This window comes from Haliotis rubra, unplaced genomic scaffold (assembly GCF_003918875.1).
Source record: "Haliotis rubra isolate DU_JTF1 unplaced genomic scaffold, ASM391887v1 Scf745, whole genome shotgun sequence".
In the NCBI taxonomy this organism is placed as follows: Eukaryota; Metazoa; Mollusca; class Gastropoda; order Lepetellida; family Haliotidae; genus Haliotis; species Haliotis rubra.
The window spans coordinates 29,624-45,049 of NW_025767463.1; the positions used below are offsets into that span (position 1 = coordinate 29,624).

Genomic DNA, 15,426 nt, shown 5'->3' on the forward strand with positions numbered 1-15,426 from the left:
TCGTAAGATTCGACTAAACGTGTTTTCCAGACTATAAAACCAGCATATTATAACTCTTTCTGTTCGGTAGTGAAGCGTAAGCTTTAGAACAGCTTTAGTGATTTGTTTATTGTAAATATGATGACACTTTACTGACACAATAAAAACATGTTGTTAACATAGAATTATTGTGCTATTACTACTTATATGGGGCAAATCTTCATGTAGGTAATGAGCTGTGGCGAAACATTAGTGTCCTGCTTTCGACGCCATGCCCACCACACTCGATAGAACTGTAAGCGTCGATATTCTTGTATTTATGAAAAACTCTTGTATTTGACCACCTTACCTCCTCACATGATGGAACTGTATAAGTGTCAACATTATGGATAACCCCACAAACGAGGGACCTGAGTCCAGACCTGAACCCCTGGAGCACATTTTAGACATATCGTGGCAAACGTTGGTGAAACTTACCCTTTTTGTTTTCCTTTGTCATTCAATGACTAAAAGGCATACTGTAATACTATAAATTGTACAAAAAGAAAATAGAATCCCTGACAATGTTACCTAATTTTGAGATTGCTGTTATCAGAACCATAACATATGCACTAAAAAAAGAAAGAAACGTTACCCTCCATCCTTAATGACGGAGGTACCTATCTACAGCTGGCGTTGTGATACGTGAACGTCCATTTCTTGGTCTGTCTACGGTGACCCCAGTCTGTCTGAAGCCCTGAATAAGTCTTATAACCGTGATACGGTGGCATCCGAGGGCGTTGGCAACATTATTGTATGTCGACCCCATCTGCACGATTCCAATGTCTCTATTTCTCTCTTCGGCTGTTAATCGTGGCAGTCTAAGTAAACTTAGGCTCAGTATTATTCGTAGTCTGTCTCACAGTCCCTGAACCACATTATTTTCCATATTGCCAAGCCCTCTCTGCAGTGCTAAAGCCCTAAATAGAGCAAGTCTAGATTTCCTCAGGTTCAGGAATCTCTGGTCTCCCTAGGGTTCCTTTTCAATTAAATGGGCTTGTTTATTACCATCAAAATTATATTCAGAGACTAAGCATTAGTCTAGATGAAATCTAGTGAGGACGATCTAGTATGTAGAAATATCCAGAACATTTTCAAGCATAAGACACACGCTGGTCTTTTCACTTCCACTGAACAGTTTGTTTTAAAAACGGGGTTATCTATATCTTCTTCTCATATTTTACAAACGGAAACTTTGAGATAAGTTCAAATTCATAAATAATTTTGTTGGTGTTCCAGATAGATCTTGCACCTTGGTCATCTAGTCTCCAAGTGACAATGTGGGCTGCAAGTTTCCAAACTGTAAAATGTTAGGCAGTAGGGGGCTTGACTGGCCCACATGAGGCGATGACAGCATATAGAGATGGACAGGGCTTAACATGAGGGCCAATAAATATGCCTGTCACTGATACCGTTATCTGATGGTTGTATGATGTGACTTCTAATTGGTAATGACCCCAGCACGTGTAGCCCCAATGCAGATGTTCTTAGTCTCTGAATCTCTGGTCTCCCTGGGGCTCCTTTTCAATTTAAATGGGCTTGTTTGTTACTATCAAAATTATATATACTCAGAGACTAAGCATTAGTCCATATTATTCGTTACACTGCTACACTGAGTATAACAAAACCTAGCAAAAGGTCGCGTCAGCTTACCTTTGAGCGACCTATGACCGTCAATCAAACGCGAGACGGCCGATCGGATTTAACCAATCAGACAACGACTACTTGTTAGGGTTCCAGAAACGAAAATCCGCATAAAACACAGATATTGGACCTGCAGTACATACGCTTATGGGTTTCTAATGACATGGTTACTATTTGCTTATATTTTCGCAAAATGACATCTTTGAATATTGACCAAAACGCTATTTTCAGAGACTGTTTACTTATTGCGTGTACCACTCGGAAGCGATCGTGCGGAAAATAGCATTCGGAATCGTTCGAGTTTTTAGGTAAAGGTTCAAACGGTATGTGCGATTGTTTACTTTCGCGATTTGGTAAGTTGTGTTTTGATTGGTCAGTCCAAAAGGTTAGCTGACGCGACCTTCAACTATGTTTTGTTAGACTCAGTATAGCAGTCCTGTAACATAATACATTCTAACAGATCTTTGATAGCTTTGAAGCAATTCATAAAGGTAGGAGGGTATCGTTTCTTTTGGCGCTTAATATATGTTTATTGACTTCTAATGTAGATATTAGGACTAAGATGCACAATTTAGTGTCACTCACGGTCAAAATATACCGCGACACGTGTGGCAGTAGGGTTCCCGAATCGTAATATATTGCAATACAATTTATTTGCCAATACACAGCCCAAGTCTACAGTCAACACGATTGAAAACCTGTGGGCCCGTCGAGGATCCGAAGGAAGTTTAGTGTCAACAAAATGGTAGGTATTCTACCACATGAAAATGTCCATGACAAAACCCAGTAGCCGCATAGCAATCAGGATTTACGGGTACACTGCGGTAGGCATGTTTTTAAGTCAAATGGCCTTATATCCTCCCGTGTGTGTGTGTTTAAAGGAGAAAATTATCTTTTACTGCAAATTCTCACTGAATATTTTCGTCTGCTATGGTTCAAAAGTGACCTTGAGCTGTCATGCCCCTTAGCTCATTAACAAATATAAACAAGCCCCTTTAGCACCTTAATAAATATAGTTATCTCCCTTAGGCCAGAGGTGAAGGGCTGGGAAATTAAGTTCCCAAGAGTTATGTCCCTTTACCTGCAAATCAAGCCTTAAGTAGGTTATGCTGTCAGTTTTAATATCCAATAATATAGTTTTATTTTCAACTTTAATGTCAAAATGAAATATCGCCACCGTCAAAGATAGACACCCATTTCCTCACAGGGTTGTTCTCTCCGATTTCCAACCTCGTCATTTCGTCTTCATATTATTTTTACCCCTCTTCGTTTTCTTTTCACCCCAGCACCACCACCCGCGTCTGTTTTTTCGTTCCCATTCATCTTCCTCTTCATATTCTTTTCAAACGCCAGGTTCACAGGTTTTAAATCAATATAATGTCGTAACTGCGTTCGGGGTCCATTTCCGTCCGACAGTAACTAGGGTCGGGATGCCTGTTACCCCGTCACAGTTATCTAACTTATTGCCGCTCCTTGACTCGGGGGCGAACTCCAGACATTATCCTGTCGTGTACGTGGCCCCTAGGGCAAAGGGTGTGGGGTCGGACGACCGTGGTTCCTAGCCGTCTACATCACATCCATGCACTGGCGTACATTAACACAGTGATTAACTCAACACCAGGTTCAATACTCACATGGGTAACTTTGTCTTAATCCCTCAAGTCATTACAAGATGACTCGGACTAGACAGGACAGGCTGGCCACCAAATGTGGAACTGCAACGATCGAGATTCGAACGTTCTGCTGTGTGAATACGTCCCTTATTGTCCAAAGGATATATCTATAGTGTTCAAACCATGTGCGAATCAAAGAGGATGTGTGAAGCCATTTTTTGTTGTCCCCGTCCCTGATATTGCTGGAATATTGCTAAAAGCGGCGTAAAACTCACTACGAGGAAAAGAAAAGTTTTTAGGGTTGATAGTCTTCATACAACTTCACGTCGACTGGTGAATGGAGGCTCTTGACTTGCCTCTTTTCTGTGGCGATATACAGTAACCCTTGTCTGACGATAAATATTAAACTGTATGTATTTCATGATCAAAATCGAACTGAAAAAGAACATACATAAACACCTTCTTATTCAGCGTTGACAAGATTAAAGTACAGTGTGAAGCGGCGTAAAATATCCAGATATCCTCTTTGACTCGCACTTGGTTTGAACATTACAAATTTATCCTTTGGACAATAAGGGACGTATTCATTCATTGAACATGTACTCGGCGTCAAGCTATTGGTAACACTATTTCTTAAAAGTTGTAAAATCTTAGTTTTTGTTTGAAATATATAGAACTGAATGTTTTACAAACTTCTCAACAGTATGGAAAAACACATCAAGCCGCCGACATGCTATTATTACGTTCTTTAACACCCGATACATTCTGTTACAAATGTTATTCAAATTGTCAGTATGTAAATCCACCTGCCACTTAATGTCAATGGTTTGCTCGTGCAAGTCTCTTTATCCATGGAAAGTGGAGGACAATACACATGCATTGATGCTTTTCACTGTTGTTCACTGTTCAGGTACCTGTTTGAAATCGCAGCTTAAAATGACACTTGCTGAAAGGGGTCAGGCTATAGGCCTTTTGGAATCTGGTCAAACTCAGCGGCAGGTTGCTGTCCGCTTTAATGTGACTATTGGTAGACTTTGGCAGAGATTTCAAGCCAATGGGTCCGTGGAATATGCACATCGACCAGGTTGCCTCAGAGTCACAATAGTCCGAGGTGATAGGCACATGATTAACACTGCGTTATGTAACAGATTCCTTAACGCTGCAGAGCTTTAGACAGAACACTTCAATGTTAACAATGTAAGGATATCCAGGGGCACCGTTCGTCGACGTTTAAGGGCAGCCGGGCTACATGTAGGCGACCTGCAGTTCGTCCACCACTAATACCACGTCACAGGAGGTGCGTTTGAGATGGAGTAGACATCATAGCCGCTGGATCAACGTCAATGGTCTCGTGTGCTCTTCACAGATGGAAGCAGAATCAATTTGTCCTTCCATGATAGTCGGCAGATTTCTTTCCATATGAACTGGATCTTCTGATCGCATGGAAAAAGTGAAAACATGGCGACTGGGTCTAGAAGTTTAACTTACCCTGAGTTTCGGGTATATGAATGGGCTGATCTTTCAATAACAGTCAAATAGTCAAGACCTGTCTCCCGATCCGCAAATCGGGAAATCCACCTGTCGTAACTCTATAATTTATCATACGCTTGCGAATATAGTAGACCTACGAAGGTTTAATGGATCGGGACCCAGAACAAGAACTAGAGAGGACAGTGAAACCGCGTCTTGTTTCACAGTTAGATCTATGCATACACATTCAGTGTAACAGACAACTATCCGGACAGAACGGCTATTTAGTTAAAAAGGCCATAGGCTCATAATACAGGTATTGTTTGGCAGCATGAATGACCTATTGCCTGTATTATGGGCCTGTGACCTTTTTACTGAATCAACTGTTTGTAAACTATCCACAAGAGGGTAGTGTAAAAAAGTGGAACGTCTTCAACTTCCCATTTAGGCCAGGGAACATTCCAGCAACACCAGCCCTCGTTTTTGCAGTTTTCGACTTTTGGAGGAATAAGGGACCGTTCATAATTTATTGGTTTTGTTTTTGTTTTTTTTGGGGAAGAAAGGAGACCAAGATGATGAGAGAGAGAGATGATGATGATGATGATTTTTATGGAGAAGCATGTATAATGTGAATGACCCCCTAATATATATGTACAAAATAAGTGCCCCACCTGCATGTCATGTACAAAATCAATGACAACACCTTCTCACCTTCCCATAATTTCTAAGCATAATTTTAAACATATTGTTATGTACAAAATTGCTGACACCCCACCCCCTAATGCGTGTGTACAACATTGATGACCCCCATCCCCCCTAGCTCCCCAAAACAAAATGGGTGACACCCCACCCCACCCCTATAATCACATTCTCGTGACATAGTCGTAATCAAACCGACGAATATTGTGCCCTTTCGCAACGACAGTAGTCGTGAAAATGTGGAGTTTGCCAGCCGAGTACATGTATACTGCTATTGGAGCAGCCTTTTTCAGTTATGTGTAGGTAATCTAGCTTCTAGAGAGAGGAAAGCACAGGTTTATACCACTTTGTACACGTTTGTTACACCTAGGAGCACGAGTATGGTGATGCCTTCCAAGGAACACACACCGGGCGAATCTCTGAGGCTAAAAAGACACCCATACAAATGGCGGGGAGTCACATGTTGATTGTACTTCTAACTAGTGGGTATGTACGTCCCGTTTCTTTCGAGTTTACGTCGCTTTTAGCAATATTGCATAAATATCACGTTAGGACACCAACAATAGACTGCAACCCTACACTAGTGTGAGAAATCGAACCTGTGCATCCGTTCTACAACCTGAAGGTTACAATACTGCCAAAGATAATCACATAAAATATATTCCCGTAATTATGCAGCTTCCTTTTGAAGCGTTTGAAAATATTTCGGTGAAATTTGGCAAACACACGTTGAAGGGACATGGTTTTGAGAAGACTTCGCGCAAGGCAAAAGACGGCAGTACGTGTCTCGAGTTGCTGATAACGTACAGAATCCTGGTTAGCACTAGGTCAAAGACTGTTGGAAGCTGATCAGATGATCTGCATGTTGGTTTCACCATCTTTATCTATTATATATTTTCCCCTATTATATTTAAATATGTAAACAATACGATATATACACGATACGGTTGACAGAACACAGGTGATGAACGTCATCCGCGTTTTCCCCCGGAGTATTGTATCTTGATACTATCATTGATAAATAACAGAAAGGAGATATGGCAGATTGGAAAATCCAGCATCGACAGCAGTGGTGGAGTTTCGGATATATATAAATATATATATATATATATCAATTGCAATATTGTATATAAATGGCTGCAATATTGCTAAGCTAAGTGTGGCGTTAAACAACAAACAAACAGATGCATGGATTGCTGAAGATGATTTCAGATCTTCAGTTCAGTGAAACCACTGCACGGGTCTGTGTTAATTAAAAGAATACGAAAGTTTGGATACAATTTCATACATGGCATTTAATTGCATCACTGAATTGACCTTCAACTTCCTGGTCTAGAACGCTTCTAACCCACACATTATACAGTATCCCTTCAGTCACGTAATTTGAGATAGTGTGTGAGGTGACGTTCCCGACGATGAGAGACACTGTCGACTCGGTGTCACTATTCTGCAGCCATATTTCATACTCCAGTGTTATATAATCCAAATACATCACATTCCACGAACGTTTCCATGACAACGTAACCCCTTGTCCTACGGAACTGACGTCACACGCCACCTGCCTCACTGGAGAAGGTATGAGTTGGTTGTTTGCTACGACTCTCGCTGTGCTCTCAGAAAAAGACTGCTTCAGCATTTCAGTTATAGAAGGAATATCGACTTTAGTGTCTTGATATATGTGAAACAACCAGGATGGATCCTCGCAGCAAAGATGTAACGGGATTTCTGATTGGTTAATAATGTCCTCCTGTTCCTCTTTGGGCAGGTCATGAATCCCACCAAGGTCTGGGGGCCAATCAGGATGCATGATTGTGTCTTCACGGTTCTGATTGGCCCATGTTTTATAAACAAGCTGCATGCCATGTATTCCCGCCAGTGTTTTAAAAGGTGTATAGTTTTCCGGGCTGATAGCGTAGGGAAATAATTCAATTATAAAACTCCCAGGATTCAGAAATGTTGCGAGAATCATCAACGAACCATGCATACCAATAATACCTCTAGAACCGTGGACTATTTTCATCATTTCGCCAAAAGAGTGGCTTTCGAACCCAATTACCACCACTTTCAACCCAGTTTCTCGAGCAATAGCTAACGTTAAATCTACTTCGTTTAATATCAGCCTGTTTAATCGTCTGGACAATAGTACAACGTATTCTCCAGAACCGCAAATTTGGCACAGTTCTGAAGATTCAGTCAACAGATACTTGACAGCAGTATGCACATGCTGACTAGATACTTCCAAACCTTCCAGTGGACCTTGTGGTTTATCAAAGCCATACTGGTACCAAGTGGTCCTTTTGAGATTCCGATGTGGCCGTTCCTGAAGCAGACCATTCCTCCCAGAATATTGATTTTGTCTTTTGTTAGAATCTCGTACGGTGTGAATAGTGAATAAATAGATTCAAACTCCCCCATCTCCCACCCGTCAAGAACCACAAGCTGTACCTGGTGACTGGAGCTATTTTTTCCAAGCGACACTAGCTGCAACGTGTAATGAAGAGGCAGGATGTCGTCATGGATGACGTGCATTATATTGTCAGGTTTAAACCGACTGAACACCAGCGTCTCTTCTTCAACCCAGTGAACGCCGGTATCCCTCAAGATCCGAGAAGGGGCATCCACAGCTCTGAGTACGTGAGTGGTGTGACCTTGAACTGAAGACAGGTCTAACAATCCATGGTGGACACTCTTCATGTCGGCACCTTCAATAAAGCTCCCAGGACCATGCAGGAATACAAAATCCTCCTTCTGGGGATGATAACACAAATTTTCAAATTTACAAATTCTTGACGATTTGTCATGGCCTGAACACCATAGTCTTGTACCGTTGTCATGTATATTTGTCACGGTAGCATGGACAGGGTTGTGTTTGTCTTCTTTATTCAGGTAACCATGGTGGATGGGATCCGGTTCCTTGTCCTGGAATTCCGTTTCGTCTTCATGGTGAGGCTTGCAATATATTTCCAGATCTTCATAAGCAAACTTCAGCTGTAGGTACTTCCTCACTAGTGTGGCAATAACGGCGAGGGTCACTGCGTGCGTTATGTAATGAAGGGATGGCATCTTGAGTTGACCTCATGGCAGAAAATCTGGAAAATAAAAGTCTTTGTGATAAATAATAGCTTTATTCGGGTGGTGCGGCTTTGCGCCGTCATGTAGCCTGAATACTGCTGAGTGCGGAGTTAAACAACAAAACAACCAGCCATTTCAGTACTTGACCAGCCGGGTTAAAATTGGTCTTCAGCAACCCATGACTGTCGTAAAAGGCGACTAACGTGACCGAGTGGTCAGACTCGCTGACTTGCTTGAAACATGTCATCGTATCCCAACTGCGTACATCGATTCTCTTGATGTTGATTACTATATTGTTTGGACCAGACTCTATTGATTAGAGACTGTCGTCATATAGCTGGAATACTGTGTGGCGTTAAAAAATGACAGCCTGTAAATACTCAAGTCAGGACCTAACAAACCAGTGATCGGTGTTAGCAATGTCCGGTTCAGTTGGGTATGCTGACCAACGATCAACAAGGATACAGGACCAGACAATCCTGTGAATGAAATCACGAACATTGATCCACGTAACTAGAATACGGTGACATTCAATCAAGCAAGTAACGACCTCTTTTTCACAGGTTGATGGCCTTGCCTATCCTTGGGCGGATCCAAGGTGCGTGTGTGTGTGTGTGTGAGTGAGTGAGTGAGTGTGTGAGTGAGTGAGTGAGTGAGTGAGAGGCGGTTAGAAACACACACACACACACACACTTGTTTAAAGTCACAACGTCATCCAGATTTTATAATCGCCTCTTATGACAACAATAAGTTTCTGGGGAACCATTAGCACCAGCATCCCCAGATGCGGGTCATCGAGCGTAGAAGGAGGGGATTTTAGCGCCATACTAAACATTATTCAAGCTGGACCACCGCGACCTATTACTATTCAAGCCTATGCTAACACCTGCCATCAGGGTCAGCTACCGCATAAACAGTCAGGTCACATACTGTAGAGCACAAGGCCCTCATTTAAATCGATCCCATTGTATACTGTCTAATTAATTATCAAGGATTGCTATCATGGGTGACCACAAAATTGGAGACATGGAACCCAAAGATAATTTTATGTATAACATTTTCCATCCTGCATTAAACCGCCTTAGTGAAAGATGGAGACCAACGGTAATCAATACAGACAATAATCGATATAGTGCGTGAGAAAGCTACTTGGAGAATGAGCGAGTAAGTTTAGGCCACTTTAAGCCGTATTCCACTTATTGTATGGCGTGTCGCTTGTTTTTAGGTCGGGACCGAGAAGTGATGCATATCTAAGATACTTCCTACTTTGTTGAAATCCATGAATGAGTGAGTTTAGGTTTACGCCGCATTTAGCAATATTCCAGCAATACCACAGGAGGGGGACACCAGAAATGTGCTCCACACATTGTATCCATGTGGGGAATCGAACCCGGGTCTTCGGCATGACGAGCGAACGCTTGAACCACTAGGCTACCCCACCGCCCCTGAAATCCATCAGCATGGATGTGGTACTGACAAACCTAGAAACAATCCGGCGAAATAGGATTCGAGCGCTCTTGAAATCATACGTTTCATCATACCCAAGGGAGGCAACTCTACACAACTAATTGTGGCGACTTAATTGGCTGAATGGTAAGTCTTATTCACGTTTCTTACAAAATTACTGATATCTTAAATTCTTTTAGAGATATCGTGAATTGAATTGAAAATATCTATAAATTGTAAAGATACCTCGAACAGAAATAATCATACATATTTGCAATAAAATTCATATCACGAAATGGATATGTCGAAGTACATTTATGATATCTTAAAAAGAATTGCTGATATCTTAAATTAGATGAGCGGATTCGGAATACGATTTTAAATATATATACATATTCATGTTTGTAATGATATCAGTAATTCAATCACTGATACGTCCAGTATAATTCGTTTGCCGTTCGTTCATAATACAGATATCAACAGCTGATGTAAAAACATCCTCAAATTATTAATGATATCTCTAATTTGATTTTAGATATCAGTAACAGTCAGAATTATCTCGCCGATATCTTAATGCATTAATTATGGCTTTAATACGTTTGTGGATATGTATTTAAAGATATTTTGAATTGAAATTACGATATCATGAATTAACTTCTAACATCATTATGTACAATATGATATTATCTGTTTTATTGATATCTTACCACATTAATAGATATCCCGAAATATTTTGATATCTCAGAAACATTTCAAGATATTCTTCTACTTTGGATATCAGAAACTGATATTTTCAATTATTTACTGATACCTTAAAAACTCTTTTATATTTTAAAATGCAATAGAGATATCTTAAAGCAATTGCAGATCAATAATTTATTAATAAATGTTAAAATGGCATAATATACGGCTGTGCAACATGTAGATTATAATGGGAGCCTTTGGGACTGGTTATTTATAATCGAGCCACCCATGTTTAAAGTGTCCTCTCTTGTGGTCACTGAATTACTAAATGCAGTGCGTCAAATAATCAGAAGGAGATTATCCTCGATAACGAATGCTCTTGTTACACCTACTAGGTGTTCAGTTGATTTTATATCATCTTACTGAATGCCAACAGCGCCTTTGTGAATTCTCAAAAAGTAATGTATACATGTATCGGCGACCACGCATACAGAGCCTCATTATATTTCCGGAGCATCGCATGAAACAACTTCAAAATACATTCACATTCCGTTACAGCACAGGAAACACAATACCTGCTATGTGTACTTTACTTCATGAGGTACGATCCTCCACAGCGGTGTCTCGATACTTCATAATACACAAAGGAAATTGGTAATCGGTGGGGAAGTTTGGCTTGCCTTGACGTATCTAAAGGTGAAGGCCGTTGTTCCCGGAAATGACCTTTGATTTTGTGCGCGGCGGGGAATAGTGGAAGTACGAAGACAAGAATGGGACTTGTGTTCGATCGATATCCTATCGATGTCTCCTATGTCCTGGCATCTGCAGGCTTGGAGAACAATTTGTTTCCTTGCATTCATCAGCAGTTAGCGGATATGAACGTCTGTGACACTGGATATGGATTCATTGTAATTAGAGTTCCAGGCTTCGCCATTTTATTCGAATGGCCCCTGGTAGATCTAACAGCCAGCCAGTAAAGATGAATGGTAGTTTTACATCTGTTTGTTCCTGTAAAAAATATTGGATGTGAATTTTTAGTTTTATGTGATTTAAACGTGAAATTTTGTCTTTTCGTTACACTCTGTTATGTGAAATTCAATTATCTCCATTTTTGACCCTAAGCATATGCCTGAATGCATTCCCTTCATTTTAAAAGCCAAATTCACTTACACATATCATAATGAAACAATGTAGGTGCTGTTTTATTGGATTTTAAGCATATAATTATATTGCACAGTTAATTACATGGGGAATTATGAGGCGCCTTCGTATTGATCTGCATTTTATGACTGATCGATCGATGATCGATAACCCATAATAGATATGAAAAATTCGATTTACAGATGTCTTAAAATCATATGTGTGACATCAATCATTGTCAGATATTTACAGATGTCTTTAATGATTTACCCCTAATTTATTTTCCAAATATTCTTTGATTGGGTATATCGATAAATTGGTGTATAAACAGCTGATGCAGTTTTAGACATCACACTGTTTCATGATTTTCGGTGTTCATTTGTTTTCGTCGCAGTGAGAAGTGTATTATTATTAACCACTACCTTATGTACATCGTGGCAGCATGTAATCATCAAATGTGGCTCAGATAAGGTAGTGGTTGATAATAGGAGCGTGTGCATACGAATAAATCTATTCAGTGGCGAACATCTCTAGTCCGATTTCACTAATTGATAATGCGATGTTATCATATAAGGAGATTGTGTATTAAGAAATTATTCCATTAAAACTGCATCACCTTGTACAAGATTGCCATCCATGTACACGAGTACGACTATGATGTTTTACGGCGGTTTTAGCAATATTCCAGCAATATCACATCGCAGACACCAGAAATGGGCTTCACACAGTTTGCCTGTGTGGGTGAATCGAACCCGCGCCTCAGTCTGACGAACGAACGTTTTAAGTGCTCGGTTATCCCACTTTAGCAACTCTAGACCCAGACTTGTCTCTCTTTCGAACCTCGGCGCAGACATTTAATGAAACGGTCACCCTATTTCAGCATCATCACATTCTCAGCTCAATTTATTGAAGAAACTCGAGGATCCACAACGTCCTACAGATCCATTATAGAACCAAGTACATCTGGCCATATGAAAGAAGAACAAGTAGAAACAGAGGCTAGGCTATTGCCAAGCCTCTCTGCAGTGCTAAAGCGCTAAATGAAGCAAGTCCAGATTTCGTCAGGTTCAGGTGAGCCCCATCTCACTGGGACTCATTTACAATTTAAATGGGTTTATTTGTTACTATCAAAATTATATATATTCAGAGACTAAGCGTTATTCTAACTAACACACACACACACACACAGAAATAAAACTAGGCAGATACGTTGTGCGTGTGCGTGTGTATTTGCGTAGTATCCTTGGACATAATACTTAGATCCACATTGTCTCAGTTCACCCAGCTGTAAAATGGGTACCCTTGAGGATGTGCTGGCAAAGTGAGTATTTAGTTCATTGCGCCTAACAGGCAGCATGGCTATATCCCCAGGGAGTTGAAACAGTATCGGAAAGTACGATAGTGTCCTATGACCGGGGATAGTAATGTACGTAGCGCCGTGAGCAGGCAATGTGCCTGGACATGAGCGCCATATAAGCAGACTAGCTATTACTTTGTATGTTTGTATGTATGTATGTATGTATGTATGTGCAAGCTGTTCAACACAAAATGTTATATAACGCGACATGCACTCATCACTATGCATATCACCTGACTGCCTTCTGTTAAAATCCCGTCAGATGAAGACAACCCAGATAGTATGCGTTCAGTTGTTTAACTCTGCACTCGTTAATATTCAAGCAATACCATGTCTGTGTATAGATTATCGAGTCTGGATCACACAATCCAGGAACTGAACTCAAGGTCATCGATCCACATAATTGGGATCCGATGACATGTAATCAACCAGGTTCCACCCTCGCCACCTTTATCATGGAATAGCCCTAAATTACGCCAAGTCTTCCTCAGGTTCTCACTCTGATCTCCCATCTCACTGGGGTTCGTTTCCATTTACATGGTGTAATTTGTTTCTATCAAAATTATATATTTTCAGAGACTATAACCGTTAGCTTAAGCCACAAAGTAACATAGACTTACATCTAGTGTCTGAAATAACCATAGCTTAACCGTTGTTGATATAACGAAGTCTAATAAGCCCCCAAGCCTCACCGCAGCCGGTCCATTAAATCGCTTCCAACAACTATCGGTTACGATATCCCCAGGGGCAACCAGTTGTAATTAATGTAATTATTCATGTGTGACGGAAAACATTGCAGGCAACCACTTGTAATTAATGCACGTAAGTGTTTGTGTGCACTGGGAATTATCGATTTTATGTCGATTTAATCTAAAGACGAACCACCAGCTGCAAGAAGTAATTCCAAGCTTCTATGTATTACCCCTTAATATTTTAAAGAAGACAACCAAAAAGTGACTGACTGACTGAGTTTCATTTTACGCCGCTTTTAGCAATATTCTAGGAGCATCACGGCGGGAACACCAGATATGGGCTTCGCACATTGTACCCATGTGGGGAATCGAACCCGGGTCTTCGGCGTGACGACTGACTGACTGATTGATTTTAGTTTTACGCCGCTTTTAGCAATATTCCAGCAATATCACGGCGGGGGACACCAGAAATGGGCTTAACACATTGTGCCCATGTGGGGAATGGAACACGGGTCTTCGGCGTGACGAGCCAATGCTTTAACCACTAGGCTACCCCACCGCCCCACAACCAAAAAGTACCCAAAACGCGGTTGAACATGTCAGCTACAAAGAAATAGCGTTATCTACTTGCAGTTTGTTTTGTTTGATGTTTAACGCCGTACTCCAACTATGGACATATATTCCAGCTATGTGACGAGTATCTCTGTAAATAATCGAGTGAAGTAAAACTCCATCATATGGGTTGCTGAGCGAGAATGGCTTTACGACCCTTTGAAGCAAACTAACAGCTGACACTGCGGATTTGTTCACATTGTACCCATATGGGGAATCGAACTCGGGTCTTCGGCGTGACGAGCGAATTCTTTATCCACCAGGCTACGCCTCCACAATGGAATACCCATACACAACGCATTGTACTATGCAGACATGTCGAAAATTAAGATTTTGTCAAACCATGTAGGTAATCATGATACGACGACTTGTGAATTAAGTGAATCATGCCAACGGCGTAAAACTACCTGACTCATTTCTATTTTTTTAAGAAACTTCCGGAATGATCGACGAGAAGGTAAAGCTAGAAGGAAGCGCAGTTGATTCGATTAATCTCAAAACAAGCTAGATAATAACACATCTTATCGAGACATTCGAGATAGAAATCAATTCGTTATTCGAGTTACACAAATTAGCACTTCGGAGAATACGCCGTCGAGATAAGGAAGATGAGTTGCGCCCAGCACAATACGAACAGATGCGACAAATGCTTGCATACATATGTGCCTTACCGAAACACAAAATAACCCACTTATTGCCTAAGTGAACAGGGTTATCATAACTTACAAGCACTGGTTCGAAACGAAATTATGTTTTCATTATCCTACCGATATGTGTGCAGACATCCCTATCTGTCTTTTATGCGCTCTCATCACTTACGCTTTCCTGCACATCGAGCTGGTGTCAGAGCGACCCGACACTCTTCTAAACACATTCACAGACATGCAATAAAAACACGACTCTAGTTACTCACTTTACATAATTTCTTATTATGATGTATAGAAAGATGATTTATTAAATATGGTAGTATTTCCTTTAT

General features: G+C 40.8%; 1 protein-coding gene across 1 annotated transcript; it reads right to left on the reverse strand.

Moving 5' to 3' along the window:
* Window positions 1–7,521: 7,521 nt before the first annotated feature.
* LOC124259967 (protein O-linked-mannose beta-1,4-N-acetylglucosaminyltransferase 2-like) lies at window positions 7,522–11,351 on the reverse strand. Its single transcript, XM_046694190.1, has 2 exons — window positions 11,222–11,351; window positions 7,522–8,533 (listed from the first exon to the last, which is right to left on the reverse strand). The coding sequence occupies exon 2, from the start codon at window positions 8,505–8,507 to the stop codon at window positions 7,638–7,640; it is 870 nt and encodes a 289-aa protein (XP_046550146.1). The 5' UTR covers window positions 8,508–8,533; window positions 11,222–11,351; the 3' UTR covers window positions 7,522–7,637.
* Window positions 11,352–15,426: the final 4,075 nt, after the last annotated feature.